The 16,104-nt window shown below is 35.3% G+C and overlaps 1 protein-coding gene and 1 long non-coding RNA gene across 12 annotated transcripts in view; one reads left to right on the top strand and one right to left on the bottom strand.

The window, feature by feature from the left end:
* The window catches only part of LOC121476229, an 80,322-nt gene extending 73,218 nt beyond the window's left edge, over positions 1-7,104 (top strand). For 10 of the 11 annotated variants that reach the window (XR_005983885.1, XR_005983882.1, XR_005983890.1 and 7 more), the window contains one exon: positions 5,246-7,104. This is a non-coding gene — a long non-coding RNA (uncharacterized LOC121476229). Of the gene's footprint in view, positions 1-1,507; positions 4,389-5,245 lie in introns of those variants that run through there. The other variant, XR_005983884.1, reaches the window with a different exon arrangement.
* Positions 1-16,104, bottom strand: part of SLC36A4 (solute carrier family 36 member 4) — a 56,731-nt gene that overhangs the window by 15,782 nt on the left and 24,845 nt on the right. Inside the window, exons 7-9 of the mRNA XM_041729944.1 lie at positions 13,345-13,572; positions 11,088-11,186; positions 4,398-4,567 (exon numbers count right to left, since the gene is read on the bottom strand). Coding sequence (XP_041585878.1) covers positions 4,398-4,567; positions 11,088-11,186; positions 13,345-13,572 — 497 coding nt within the window. The remainder of the gene's footprint in view (positions 1-4,397; positions 4,568-11,087; positions 11,187-13,344; positions 13,573-16,104) is intronic.

A 16,104-nucleotide genomic window follows, 5' to 3' on the forward strand; every position in this document is an offset into this window, starting at 1 on the left:
GGAAAGGATTCCCACAACCGAATTAACAGATCCATCACCTCACATATTTGCTTTTTTTTCTCTCTTTTTGGTGAGAACACTGGTTCTACTTGGCAAATTTCAGTTATACACTACACTCTTATCAACAACAGTCACCACATTATACATCAGATCCTTAGAACATATTCATTTTATAACTAAAAGTTTGCACCCTTCTATCAAACTCTCTTCTTTTTCCCCATCCACCAGTCCCCTGGCAACTGTCAATCTACTCTGCTTATGTGAGCTCTACATATTTTTTAATTTTTTAAAAAAACTTATTTTAGAGCAGGAGGATGTGAGCAGGAGGATGGGCAGAGGGAGAGGGAGAGAATCCTCAAGCAGTATTGCCTGCTGAGTGTGTAGCCTGACCTGGGGCTCTGTTCCAGGACCCTGATATCATGATCTGAGCTGAAATCAAGAGCTGACCATTTCACCAACTGAGCCACCCAGGCATATTTATATATATATATAAATATATATTTATATTTATATAATTATATATATATAATTTTAGATTCCACCTATGAGTAATACCACACAGTTATCTTTCTTTCTTTGCCTGGCTTATTTCGCTTAACATAATGCCTTCCATGTTCACCCACACTGTTGTCTTAATATGAATCTGGCTTTCTTCTTTTATCTGTAATATTTGGATAGGCAAGAAATCCAAAAGAAACTTAGGCCAATATCTTACCAATTATATGCTTATTTATTAAAAAATAAATAAATCCAGCTGATCTCTACTCAATTTTTAGATGACAGGTGAACAGTTCATTTTGACAAGCCTAGAGAGCTTGCATGTGGCAATGCAAAGGTTTGGGAATATTGCTGCTAAGATTCTATTTTAGGCTAAACCAGTGTTCTAAAGGCTAGGCTGTGTCCCATGAAGAGTTAATGTTTTCTCAACTTTCTTTCAATAACTGAGCATACTCTATCTCTTTGAAAACTTATTGATCTATATATAGAAGAAAACTTCACATTGGACTCTGAGTTACAGTTCTCTTTGCTTAAAAATCTTGGTATATATGTCATTAGTTCCAAAAATGTCATTGTTCTTAGGTCCAAAAGGAGGGCATCTAAATGGTTTTAACTTAAAAAGTTCTCCAGATTCTATAGGAATTCCACCTATGCTAAAGTTGCATTAATAGGGGAATAAAGTTTATTAGGTTGGGTTGATGCCCAGTATTTCACAACAGTATAGCAACGTTCAGTTTTATAAATATCTTTAGATTTCTCCATTGTAGACAACATCTTGTCAGAATCAGTTATACATGTCTGAATAGAGACTTTGGTTAACTTCCTTTTGTCTGGCAAAAGAATACATTTTAAATGTTGATAATGACAGAAAATGTAGAATAACAGGACTCAAAAGCATTATAGAATCTACTCTCTTGGGTTACAGACAATAAATTATGTTGTTTTTTTGAAATTTGGAATATTTACAACAGCTTAAAAAAAAAAAACAATTTCTCTTATATCCTTTTAGGAAACAACTGGCCAAGAGACCATGGATTGAATGTTCCGCTGTTCTGGGGTTATGGTTAACACACACATCCTCTCGAGGCAGAAATTTCCTCAAGAGCCCTAATTTCCCTTAAGAGTCTTGCTTTCCCACCTGCAAGGCCTATGCAAAGGAAGGGTGTTTCTTTCTTAAGAAAAAATCATTTTAAAGTGACATGAAATATTCCACTTTTGGTAAAGAAAGGCCAACATTAGACTTTATGCTTATTTCTGGTGTCTTAAGACCTAATGTAGCAAAGATTATCAACAGTTCTCTAAACTATGGCCCTGCATGAAGGAATTCCCGAAGTCTCCTCCTATAATACATGCCTCATAGGAGTAAGAGAAAGGAAAAAAGTTGAGTTGAAATAGATTTGAAAATACCACAAACATAATTAAAGAAGGAACTCCTTAGGGCTAGCAACAATAAAATACTAATTTTAAAATGATTTCAGTATAGATTTCTCAGCTTTAAGGCTTAAAGTCTAAATATAAATGGTCAAGTTACTGCAATGCACAGAATAACTCCAAGACTCCTGCCTCATATAATTTGATATGTAAAAAAAAAAAATTTGATATGTAATTGTAGACAAATGAATATCAGTTTATTATTAGTACATTCCTTTTGTTCTAGTTGTATTTTAACTTACAGGTTTTTAAATACAGTTAACAATATATTTAAAAATACATCATTATGCATATAAGATAATTATTTTTCTATCGATTTAAAACAAGTTATATAGGCTAAGAATCTGGTTATTACTAAAGCAAGTCAATAATATTAATTAGGTATTACAGAGTAAAAATGGGAAATAAAATGGTATGAGTCTTTTAAAAGCTAATATATATGCTAATTATCAAAGAAAAGTAATATAGAAGTAAAGGTGTTTAAGAAAAGCACTGATCAATTGTTCTATTTTGACTTTTCTGTTTTAAGAACCTACTAGTTTGTATGGTTGACATCTATATTTTCAATCACTCTATTTTTCTCTAATCAACTTTTCTATAGATATTATCAGCATTTGGCACATTTTTTTAAAAAGATTTTATTTATTTGAGACAGAATGTGTGAGAGAGAGATCATGAGCAGAGAAAAAGGATAGAGGGAGAAGCAGACTCCCCGCCAAGCAGGGAGCCTAGCACGCAGGGCTCTATCCCAGGATGCTGGGATCACGACCTGAGCTGAAAGGCAGATGCTTAACCCACTGAGCCACACACAGGTTGCCCCTCATTTTGGTTTTAAGCAGGCAGCTACGTACTCAGTTTAAAAACTGAAGAGCTGAAACAAGAATCTACCCTGTAAACTATCTCTCCAAGAGATAAAAAACTTTCTTAATGTTCTAAGAACTTGTTTTGAAGACACAAAAGAACATAAACAACTTTTAAATAATATTTAAGGCCCATGAAAAACTATTTTAAAACTCACTGCCACCCACACAAAGTAATGCAATAAGTATAAGTAAAATGTTACATAAAAACCCGTATTTTCTACTGCCCCCTGGTATACTGTAGGATCGTGCCCTGGGCCAAAGGCAGGTGCCAAACCGCTGAGCCACCCAGGGATCCCTCCATCTACATTTTATATTTGACACTAAAAGTACTTGTCAGTTCTATTTATAAAATTATTCTTCAGATTTATTCTGACCATTATTCTAAGTGGGGAAAAATACCACTCTGTTTTCTAGATATTATATAGTATTTGAGAAAAAGAACTATGCCATGCTACCATAATTTTTAACCTTGACTCTCTTAAGCCATTTAAGCTTCTAGCCTGTATTAAACTACTACAAAAAGGGGCATATTTGGAGGAAACAAAATTATATAATCAACCATAATGTAAGTTAATGAAATAAATGCTTAAAATTGTTTGTAGGCATGTCTCTAGTCTGAAACAAATGTATGATATCTGACACCTTCCCATCGTGAAATACTATATTTATAAAACGTGCCATAGCTAAAGTAGAACTATAATTAAAAAAAAAAAAAAAAAAAAGAACCCACTGCGTGTGTGCCCATTGTGCAACCTGGAAACTACTCTAGGTATATTCTATCACAAATGTGCAGCCTGAAAACTATTCTATGTATATTCTCTCTATCACAAATGCTCTCCTTTGTGGATTTGTTCTTGCAGTATTTTCAACTCCAAGAAAAACCCAAAGATAAACTCTCAAACTATCAACAGGAAGCCAGTCAGAACATGTAATATTCAAAAACATTTCAAGTTTCACAGACTTCTATCCAAGCAGCTAAAGGAGCAGTGTGACATTAATTAAATCAGCAATTTAACATTTCTTCTTTGTATTTATCAAAGCTAAGGAGTTACCTTCAATTTAACGAATAAGGGAGCACGTCTCCATGGTAATTGCTGCCAATACCTTTCTAAAATCTCCAGAGACCAATCTCTGGAAAAAGGAAAAACCCTCTATATTGCATCATTTTGCAGAATATGGTTTCCAAATTTAAGTGAATATTAAGATGCACCATATTGTTTTTTAATAATGATGGGTTTTATCATTTTATCAGGAACCTAGAGTGTTGGATTTTTTGCAGCAAGTATTACATTTTTTATTATAGTGAGTCTATATTAAAAGAATTCATGTTTTACTTTCATATGTTACTCAAATTTGGAACATCCTACAATTTTTAATTTTTTAAAAACTTTTAATCGTTTTAAAGGATCCCAAATGAATCTGTAAAATCACAGACGGTCTCCTCTGAAAAGTATAAAAATATTCTAGGTTACACAAATAAGAAATCACAATAAAAATTCTAAATGTTTAAACCATAAATCCAAAAATACACCTTTAATATCAAATACTAGTAAGCTATATGTGTGAAATATACAAACTAGGATTAACAAACTCATATATACCTACCATACATCCTGGGGAAGATTTAAAGTTATGCTGCCTTTTATTTCATCACGGAAACACATATATCCTAAGGTAGCTAATGTTACATACAAAGTTGTAACAATTCCCATGCCAATATTCAATGCTTGGGGAAAGCGTTTTGATTCTTTCATTTGATTTTCCAGTGGAAGGACCTAAGAAGAGAATGCAGATAATACAAGTAATTTAAAACAATCTAGTATTCCATCTTATATATACACAAATTAATCTTCCTATAGCTTATATGCAAATTTTATTTCCTTTTTTTAAATTTCCTTTAAAATAAAACTTATAATTGCTGAATATTTTTCTTGGTGTTATATATATATTTTACACTATAGATGTTCAAATCCTTAAAATAAAAAGATCTGAAATTAGATCTTAGCAGGCAAACCTGTCAGATTTGAAAAAAAAAAAAACTTTATTTAATTTTTTTTAAGATTTATTTTTATTTATGATAGACAGAGAGAGAGAGAGAGAGAGGCAGAGACACAGGCAGAGGGAGAAGCAGACTCCATGCCGGGAGCCCGATGCGGGACCCGATCCCAGGACCCCAGGATCATGCCCTGGGCCAAAGGCAGGCACGAAACCACTGAGCCACCCAGGGATCCCCAATAAACTTTATTTTATTATATAATTTTAGATTTACAGAAAAGTTGCAAAGGTAAACAGAAATTTCTCATATACGCCTGACCAATTTGCTCTTTTGTTAACATTTTAAACTACCAAATTACATTTGTTACAACCAAGAACCAACATTGATATATTATTATTCAATTCTAAATTTTTTTGGATTTCATTAAATCCACTAATGTCCTTTATTTCTGTTCCAGGGTCCCTTCCAGGATGCCACACTACATTTTGTCACCATATCTCCTTGGTCTTCTCTGGTCTGTGATGGCTTCACACTCCTTTCTCATTGTTCATTACCTTGATAGTTTTGAGGAATACTGGTTAGGTATTTGGTATAACGTCGCTCTACCAGGGTTTGTCTGATGTTGTCTGATGTTTGTACACTGGGATTATAGGTTTTAGAACAAGATACCACTGAGGTAAAATGCCCTTCTCATCACACATGCTATCAACATGATTTGTCACTGGTGAAATTAACTTTCATCATTTGGTTAAGGCAATGTTGCCAGGTTTCTCTACTTAATAAAGGTCTTTTCTTCTTTCTTACCACACTCTGTTCATTGGAAGGCAAGTCACTAAATGCAGCCCACATTCCAGGGACTGGGGATTAAGCTACAGCTCCTGGAGGGGAAGTACCTACATAAATTATTTGGGAATCCTCCCATGTACATATTTATTGCATCACTTACTTATGTTAGTATGCATTCATGTATATTTGTTTTATACTGTGAATATGAATCCAAAAACACTTATTGATTTTGTTGCTCATATTGTTCCGGCTTCGGTCATTGTGAATTCCACCAGGTTGCTTCCTGTATTCCTTTGTATGCCTCTGTTCTTTCGTTTTTTGAGCATTTCCACACTTTCTGGTGCTATAAGATGCTCCAGACTCATCTTAAATGTCATTGTTTCAGTCCTAGAATCAGATATTTCTCCAAAGAACTTTTTTTTTGTTGTAGATGGTATTTAAAAGTCAAGATCTGGGTGCTGGATGTGGCTGTAGCTACTGTGTATCTCTTAGCTGAAGTACTAGGAAATACATGTGTGCATAATAACCCAGGTATAGCCATGTCTATAACTGCTTCTATATCTATCCATCTGTATATATTGTCTGTCAATTTAGTGAGATGAAAAGTTATTATTATTATTATGTGGGAAAAAAAAACCTTTAAAGAAAAGGAAAAAAGGCTAATTGAAGAGTTAAGTGTTTTAAGGCCAATCTTCAGAGGTTCTGGCCATATGATTTGGCCATACGTAAAAGATACTAAGAAATAATAACAGCAAGTATTTACTTATGAGGGGCCAGGTATTTTTCTTTTGTAATTGAGATAAAATTGGCATATAACATTATATTATTTTCATGTGTAAACATAAGAGTTTGATATTTATATGTACTCCAAAGTGATCACCACAATAATCTAGTTACCATCCATCACAATACAATTTTTTTTTTCTGTAATGAGAACTTTAAAGATTTACTCTCTTGGCAACGTTCAAAGATGTAATAAAGTAGTATTGCCTATAGTAGCCATGCAAATTTGACAAGCCTTCAGCTACACTCACCAACTAAAAAAGGAAAGAGAGCTCAAACAAATAAAATCAAAAATGAAGTTACAACTGATACTATAGAAATACAAATGGTTATAAAAGACTACTATGGAAAATTATATGCCAAAAAACTGAACAACCTGGAAGAAATGGATAAATTCCTTGAAATATAGAATATTCCAATACAATGAATGATTCATGATTCAGAATCTGAATCTATTTCTTATAGAAACAGAAAATCAGAACGGAAAGATTAGTAATGAGGAGATTGAATCACGAATCAAAAAACTCCTAACAAACAAAAGTCCAGGTCCAGATGATTTCACAAGCAAACTCTACCAAACATTCAAAAAAGGCTTTAAATACCTATCCTTCTCAAATACTTCCAAAAAATAGAAGAGGTGAGAACATTTCCAAGCTCATTTACAAGGCCAGCATTACCCTGATACCAAACCTAGAGTAGGACACTGAAGAAGGAGGAGGAGATGGAGGAGAAGAAGGGAAGGAAGGAAATTTAAGGAATTTAAGGGAAATTAAGGAAATTTAACATCCCTGATGAACATAGATGCAAAAATCCTCAACAAAGTATTAGCAAACTAAATTCAACAATACATTAAAAGGATCATACATCATGATCAAGTGGGATTTATTCCAGGGATGCAAGAATGGTTCAGCATCCACAAATGAATCAACAGGATACACCAAATTAACAAAATGGAGGATAAAAATCAGATGATCATCTCCGTAGATGCAGAACAAGCACTTACAACATTCAATATCTGTTCATAATAAAAACACTCAATGCAGTGTGTACACAGGGAACATTACTCAACATAATAAAGGCCATATATAATAGGCCCACAGCTAGTGTCCAGCAGTGAAAAGCTAAGAGCTTTCCCTTTAAGATCAGAAACAAGTCAAGGATGCTTATACTCACACTTTTAATTAGGTTAAGTGTTCCTTCAATTCCAAATGATAACCTTGCCAGGTAGAGTATTTCTGTTTGGAAGTTTTCTCCTTTCAGTATGTTGAATACGTCATGCCACTCTCTTCTGTTCTACAAAGTTTCTGGTGAAAAATCAGCTAACAGCTTCATTGGGATTCCTCTGTACAAAACAAGTTGTTTTTCTCTTGTTGCTTTTAAGATTCCCTCTCTAACTTTTGCATTTAAACTATGTGTCCCTGCATGGATCTCTTTGGGTTTACCTTATTTGGAATATCTGTGGATCTGCATGTCTGTTTCCTTCCCCAGGTTAGGGAATTTTCCAGCTGTTATTTATTATTTTTATTCTTCTTTTTCTCTCTCATCCTAGGATCCCTATAATGCAAACGAATACCAATTCTGCCTGGTGTTGTCCCATAGGTCCCTTAAGCTTTGTTTACTTTATCGTTATTTTTCCTTTTTGTTGCTCTGTTTGAGTGAGTTCCACTGCTCTGTCTTTAAGGTCACTGGCTAGTTCTTCTGCTTCATCTGGTCTACTGAACCCCTCTAGTATATTTTTCAGTACAGTAATTGTATTCCTCAGCTTTATGACTTCTGTTTGGTACTTATATTTTTCTTTTGCTTTGCTGAAGAACATCCATTCTTCTCCGAAGTTCCATAAGCATCTTTATAACCATGACTTTGAAGTCTTTATCAGGTAGCTTACTTATTTTCACTTTGCTAAGGTCGTTTTCTGAAGCTTTGTCTTGTTCCTTCATTTGGAACATATTCCCACATCTCAATTTTCTTGACTCTCTATGTTTGTTTCTATGTATTAGCTGAAACAGCTACATCTCCCAGTCTTGAAGGAGTGACCCTGTGAAGGAGATGAACTTTATCATTCAACCTTGTCCTAGTTTGTGGTTGTCTCTTGGACCTTTGTGATTATCTAAGTAGCCTGATTTATTCTTGATAAGCTTCAGCTATTGAGCGTGTGCCAAGACCTACCAGTGCTCCAGTGTGGGGATCTCAGTCAGTACCAAGTTTCAGGATGACTGGAAGTCAGCTTCTCAGACAGCAGCTTTTAAAGTATGGAAATATAGAGTCCTATGGAACCACAATTGTAAACCTTGCTGGCCTCTAGACCAGGAGATCTGGACGGGTCTCCTAGGGAACAGTTCTAAAATTCAAAGTTTCAGATAACTGTATAAGCTCTTTTCTGGAAGGTTTCAGCAAGCTGTAGCAAGATCAAAGGAGGGCACAAGATGGCATTTCTCTATGTTCCCTGAGAGTGCTTCTATAGCCTTGAGATGTGTGACAAACCTGAAGCCTGTCCCTCAGGTTAAAGTTTCAGCACCAATAAACTGGGCTTTTTCACTGGCAGACTTGGGGTGCATTATCAGTGTGCTGTCTGTGCAGGGACTCAGTGTGGTAGCCTGCCAAGAACTGTCCTTCCCATTGTTAAAGTCCCAAGGGGCCCTCTCAGCCACCAGGGCCAGGTGATCAAGGGGCATTCCTTGTGTGGACTACACTTGCCTACAGCTTTAGTAAGGCAGGGCATGCCCACCAGTGTTAGCAAGGCAGCAGGACACTGCTGTGTTTGTGAGTGTCTATCTGTGCTAGCATCATAGAGGGAGACTACAAGTATGGTGCTCACCAGTGCCTCCATCCCTGGAAAAAGTCCCAGCTTGTCCCTGCCCCTCCAGCAGATGTTTTAAGATCAGTGCATGAATCTCCTTCACATATAGTCTAGGCATTTCTCAAACTGCAGCTTTTATGCTAGATTCTGGGGCAAGTGAGTCCATATTCAAGCCCTTTAAAAGGAGTTTCTCAGATCCCTATAGCCTTTGGATCCTACAGGGGTATTCCAGTGCATGTGTGAAGGGCCAGAAGGGATGCCTGATGTGGGGCACAAACCCCTTGCTCCTCTGGGAAAAGCTCCAGACTTGTAAGATCCCTCCCTATATTGGGTTGCTGCACCAGAGGTACAGTTTTTGGTGAGACCTCATCTCTTGTATCCCTTATCCGTCTTGATGTGGCCCTTTTATTCTTTGTCGTGGAGGAGCTATCCGGATAGTTTTCAGCTATTTCTCAGAGGCAATTATCCCATAGGTAGCTGTAGAGGTAGTGGGTTCATGGGAGAACGTGAGTTCAGAATCCTCCCCTACTGCCATCTTAGACCGCCCCTGCCAGGTACTTTTCTAGATGCTTTGCACACAGCATTTCACGTAGTCCTCACAATAACCCTATGAGATAATAACTCTAGTAATATCTCCACTTTTTAGGTAAGTCAGGTCCATATGGAAATATTAACTGGTTAATATCAGAAAGAACCATCTGGATGCCCTGGAGATAATCCAGACCTGAAATAGGGGGCTATGATTAAGAATGGTGCCAGTGCAGCTAGAAAAGGGGGAGAGGAAGGAAATTCACATTTATGTAGGCTCCCTCTGTGATTAGCAGCACTGTGGGTGTTCTAAATGTAATTTCATTTGTGGGGGAAAATGAAAGAAAAATAAACATGCCTTAATTACTGGAACCGGGGAATGAGAGACAAAATGAAAGAAATTGCTCCAATGTTTCAAGCCTGAGCAACTGAAAATAAAACTAAAAGAAATAGGGAAATGAGAAAGTGAAACAGGTTTTGGATTAAGATTATGTCAGACTTTGGAGCTGTTGAACTTGAAATGTTAGAGGAACAACTTAACTGGAAATGTCCAATAGTTAACTACTAGAGTTTACACGTTAAAGACAGAAATGAAAATCTACAGTTATGTCTGGAAGAGTAATAAATGGAACTATAGGAATTTGTGAGATTTCTCTAATGGAATAATGGATAATTCAGAGAAAGCAAGAACCCAAGTAAAATGATATAAAATTATCTTCTAGGCCTATTTCATCTGTGGTTCATATAGGTATGTATAAGTGGTTTCGCTCCCATACCAAACCAACAGACAATGAAACAAGTTATAGAGCAGAGTAGAGAGTGATATTTTGTTTTCCCCAAATCTACACATTCCAGACTTTAAATTAACTGGAAGTATATTAAATGGAATTAGAATCCTCAGGATGCTTGTATTTCTTGGTATTAGCTTTATAATAACATCATTTCTCAAAACAAATATGTATAAATCTAGAGGGAGAATTTATATTTGATTCTTCTATGTAATTGTAACTTTGTAACAATTTCAATTCACTTTAAATCATTTAGTCTATAAAATATGATGTTTGGGGTCTGTCTGAATGTAACCTGAGCTTGGTGAGTAGATGGAAGAGAGATAAAACAAAGTTGACCATAAGCTGATTTTTGAAGCTAGGTGACGCTTACACAAGAACTCATCATACTCTTCTCTAGATTTTGTATTAGGCTTGAAATTTTCCATAACAAAATGCTGAAAATCATCTAAACTAAACTATAATTCAAGTGTAACCTACCAAACTGCAAATAATGTTCTGGCAATGAAGAAAATGGAAACAAAAAAGAAAAATGCATTTTTAAATATCGTTTGACTACATAAGTCTTTGTGTTGACTTAAAATTTTTAAAAATAATAATAAAGAATAAATCCTTACCACTCCTATGCCTTCAAAAGCAAACACAGCAGTACCAAAAAAGAGTGGGTATTTTTTCCAACCAGCCACTATTGGAAGGTTGTGGGGATTTGGCATATTCTGGAGAAACAAAAAAAAAGAAAACAAAACAAAAAAAAAAAAAAAGAGAGAGGTTACTTCTTTACTTATTTTAAAGAATGTAAAATAAAGAGCGAAATCATATACTTCTGAGTTTCAGAGCAGCAGATGTATGTTATAAAAGTGAATAATTCTTTCAATAAACACTTTAGGCAACCTATGTTAAATATGGCCAAGCAGTTAGGATTTCACTGCCAAAGCCATTGCTTCCCTCATGCTCACACATTCCATCTGAGCTAAATGCTCCTGATTACCTGCTTGCACCTTCAAGTCCTGGGCTGTTCACACTGGGTATGGCTCCTGGCACAACAGGAAATACATAAGCATACTCAGTCTGAGCTGGAGCCATAGAGTATCGGCCACTGTTCATGGGGTCCAATGAAATCCCTTTTCTACTGTTTTCATTGCTCTTTCAGTCTCCACAGTACGTGGTTCCTGACTTTGGCTTTTTACCTCATAACTCTGCTTCCTAGTACAGGTCTCCTCCTGGTTTCAGGGTCTGACTCTTTACCTAGACAGTTGCCATTACCCTTATTATTTGTACATATTCCTTGTCTCTGGCTTTGATTTCTTGGTCTTGACTCGTAGCCTTGTTCCAACTTTCACTATCTGGAAACTCAAACTGCACATATTCTTCAAGTTCTCTGGTTCCACAATGACTATGTCTTCCAGCTACCCCAAGACTGGTTCCTACTCTGCTTACCATCCTGTGTTCTCTACCTTACCTAATTGGAAGTGGAATTCAGGGTCAAGGAAAGAAGATGAAAAAAGAAACAAGTGTGAAAGCACATGGATAATTTGGGAAATAGGTCTAGAACATCTGAAGCACAGAGAGACTTGTGTGATAGGATGGTGATACATGGTGGAAAATATAAGCTTGGTCAAAATGAAAAGGGCAGTCAATGTCTGAGTCATCTGATAACACCAAACTGTTACTTAAGATTCACATTGTTTCCTCTACATAAATAACCTTCTTTTTTGCTCCTACTAACTCATACACGTTCAGCTAAGGGGTCATGAAATACAGAAAGCCTTATGAGATCTTCCTGCCTGTCCCCTTCCACTGTTATTTGCAATAAGAAAATGTCTACAGATTTTAGAATTCGGGGGGTGGGGTATGAAACAGACCCATCATAACAGAGTTTGTAGTAAGTTGCCAGTGGAGATTTTAGAACAATTGTAGCAGTAATATATAAAATGGACTGGATCAGAAAAGAATAGAACAAGGATGCTTGACCTTTCTGAGTCACTGGCTCCTTTGAGAAATGAAAGCTATATACTGCTCAGTAGAGAAATGCATACATACAGACAGAAACATATGTCTTGCAAATATTTTGAGTGGTTGTAGATCCTCTGAATCCCATCAATCAGTTTTTTAGGGGTGCCTGAGTGGCTCAGTTAAATGTCTGCCTTTGGTTCAGGTCACCATCCTGGGGTCCTGGGATAGAGCCCTGCATTGAGCTCCCTGCTCAGCAGGGTGTATGATTCTCCTTCTGCCCCTCCCCCTGCTTGTGTTCTCTCTTTTCTTTCTCACATGTTCTCCCTCTCTCAAATAAATAAAACCTTTTAAAAAAAAAAACCCACAATTTTTCAAGGAATATTTCTTTTATGGTTAGGATCCTCAGACTATGGACAATGAAATCAGTTGAGGTTGCATACTTCAGACAGAGGTTATGGACTAGGGTACTGGCAGTGAACTGAAGTGGTGGCAGCAAACAGTGGTTCAGAAGTAAAAGAAAATTACAAAATTACATCTATACTCCCATCTGGAGACTGATTCAAATCTTCAAAGAATAAACAAAACACTAATGAGGTCTCTGTTTCACATCACATTGTACTGAGGTATGATCCTAAATCTCACAGCTTAATAAGGTAGGTATTCTCTTCTGCAGCGATGTCATGAAGCCTAGAGGCATATTTACCAAGATTCAAAACCAGACCTGAATACAAAGCCTGTGCTGTGTCACATACTTTTCCAGCTGAGCGGTATCCTCCAAAAGGAGACCCAAGTTGACTGATTATCTCCTGTGTGCCACATAATGAAGTAGAAATCTTTACATATCTTTACTTTTACCTTCAAAGTAAAGAATTTACTTATTAAGAAACACATGACACTCAGTTAAAAACACGTTATACTTACCCTAACAACATACTGATAAATTATCACAAGACTGACAGCCATGGAAATGTTGGCAAGGAATGACAGCACAAATAGATTCTTTAGTTCACGAATGAAGACCAAAAGAATTATAAATGGAAGAAAGCAAAGCATATATATCCTTAGATCAATACTTCTTCTCTCACATGGATTTGATGAATTGGTACTATTCAAAAGAAACACTTTACTCTCCAGGAATCCTTCATGAACCTATAATAGGATTACCACGAGAATAAGAAAGAGGGGGAGAAAAAAAACTTCCATCAACTTATAAATAAAAAAAATAAAGAAAATTATTATCTATATACTCTATGATAAATTCCTTTACAATAAAGAATGTTTACATTTTTTCAAGATATTCTAGCTTCCTAGAAACATATATATGTATCAAATTTAAGGATAATTAAAATAGGATAATCTTTTTTTTAGGATAATCTTTGTAAAATAACTTATCATATACTGTAAAAATAAAGTTCACTAGAAAGTTATGAGGATGAATTTATGAATTTATTTCGAAGTTTTGTGCTCATGATCCCTTAAAAGGCTCAATCTGTTTTGGAGATCATCAAAAGAGATGCATATTCACTGAGAATGACTATATTCTACTCCAGATATCCTACTCCAACTTACTTTCTTCAGAGGAGGAAACAAGCTCTAAGCACCTCTAAGCACCTCTGAGAAATGTACAGTTGCCAAAATAAAATTCAGAAGTCACAGTTGAACTTTAAAACTGTTTTATAAAACAACTGTTTATAAACTATCATCACTATCAATAAATATTTATTAAGAATCCACTAAATTCATTCATGGCCATGTGTTAGATGTAAATAAATTTTTGCTAGAGCAAAAAACTTCAATATATCAATTTTACCTTAAAATTTATTCAGCCACATTTATAAATCAACATTCAGTGTTCAAGAGAAATACATAATTTATAGGTTCCATATTATTAAAAATTGTCTTATTCAATTAACAAGATAATCCAACTTACTAAAATAGAAATGAATTTTAGAGTATTTTTAAAACACTCTTAAAAACTCATAGCAAAGTACTTGCTTTGGCAGCACATTTACTAAAAACTCACAGCAGAGACAGATAATTTAAAATAAGAGTGAAAATCTATTTGCCCCCAGGCACTGTACCCCCCCACCCCAAGCACGATGATATGATTCTGTCTCTGGATACATCAATTCTTAAGAACCAGATCCTTAGTAATAATAGGAAGCATTTTTTTGAGTACTGAACTAACTACATTATATACAACATCCCATCTAATCCTCAAAACAACTCTCTGAGGTGGGTGGTAGTATTCATTTTATATTATAGTTGAGAAAGGTTTAGGGAGGATTAAAAAAAAACTTACATAATATCAAGCCAGTAAGTGGTAGTTCTAGGATTCTAGCCCAGGTGTGAGACTAGAATTTAGCTTGTGACAGCTGCATGTTAACTAAACCAAAATACCCCAATCCTACAAGGGGTCCCTGCCCAAGTAGCCACCTGGCCTCTACTCTGACATCTCTCTCGATAAATATAGTTACATATTAAGAGGTCTACAAGTCAGAAGTTTAGAACAGAATTATAGTATGATTAACAATTCAAGCATTTCTTTTAATTTTATACTTACAGTTTATGATAAGCAATGTTTAGTGTCACTATAAATGCACACATCTGAAACTGTAAGGAATTTATTTACTAGTTTTAAGCTAGATAGGCAACTTGTAATTCATATTGCACTGACGAACTCTCAGCTTACACCATGAACCATTTAAGAAATGCATACCTCACGTTTATCTTGTACCTGACCAACAAAACTTCGTATTTTATATTTTATAACTTGAAGTAGAAGCAAGATTGATAATTCACATCACTTGGTTTGTAAAAAAATATATTTTTTGTTGACTCAATTTTTCCAGTTACAAAATTATTTATAGCCAATTGCTTCTGTATCCAAGAAGTACCACCAATTATCAGATTAAGTAATGATCAAAATTAAGCTCTAACAAGGATACCCAGCAAGAGAAAATCAGTTACACAACCAATTTTAAAAAGGGGTGGTTTGGATGGTGAGATGGTTGAGAATATGAAATTAATTCTATCACAAATATAATAATTTAGTATTCTTTGGCAGAAAGATGGTTATTAAAATTGTCAGGATTAAAAAATAAAATAAAGTATAGATACATACCCAGAGCAAGATTCAGGTAAACATTTGAGTCCTTTGGTGCCCTCTAGAGACAGATATTGGCTATCTAATAGGACTTCCTATGATCTCACATGTTTACCAAAATGCAAAACACTGAAATAAATATTATAAAATAAAATTACTAAATTCAGTTGTTTCCATTTAAAGCTTAAATTTACTAAAATCTACTACTTATTAGTTTTCAATGATTCAGTAACCTAATGATTAAAATCCCAAGGTAGACTATGTTCTTCAGCAAAGCTAAAATAAATGCAGAATTAAAGCCTTAACACCCTGTATTTGTATACTACTTTACATTTTGCAAGGTTTTCACAAACCTTTTGTCAGCTGAGTCTCAGGATAAGTTAAGGAGGAACAATGGGAGATTTGTTGCTATTCTCATTTGTAAGGAAGCCGAGGCTTGACCAGGGATAAGGAGATCTTGCCCAATGTGTGATTTAAAACTGAGAGAGTAGGAATTTGAATTTGGATCTTCTGTCTCTAAAGCCATGGTCTTATGTACTATTATACATATTTTTCTGTTAATGTAATATCCGTTC

Source organism: Vulpes lagopus, chromosome 15, assembly GCF_018345385.1.
Source record: "Vulpes lagopus strain Blue_001 chromosome 15, ASM1834538v1, whole genome shotgun sequence".
NCBI classification, from domain to species: domain Eukaryota; kingdom Metazoa; phylum Chordata; class Mammalia; order Carnivora; family Canidae; genus Vulpes; species Vulpes lagopus.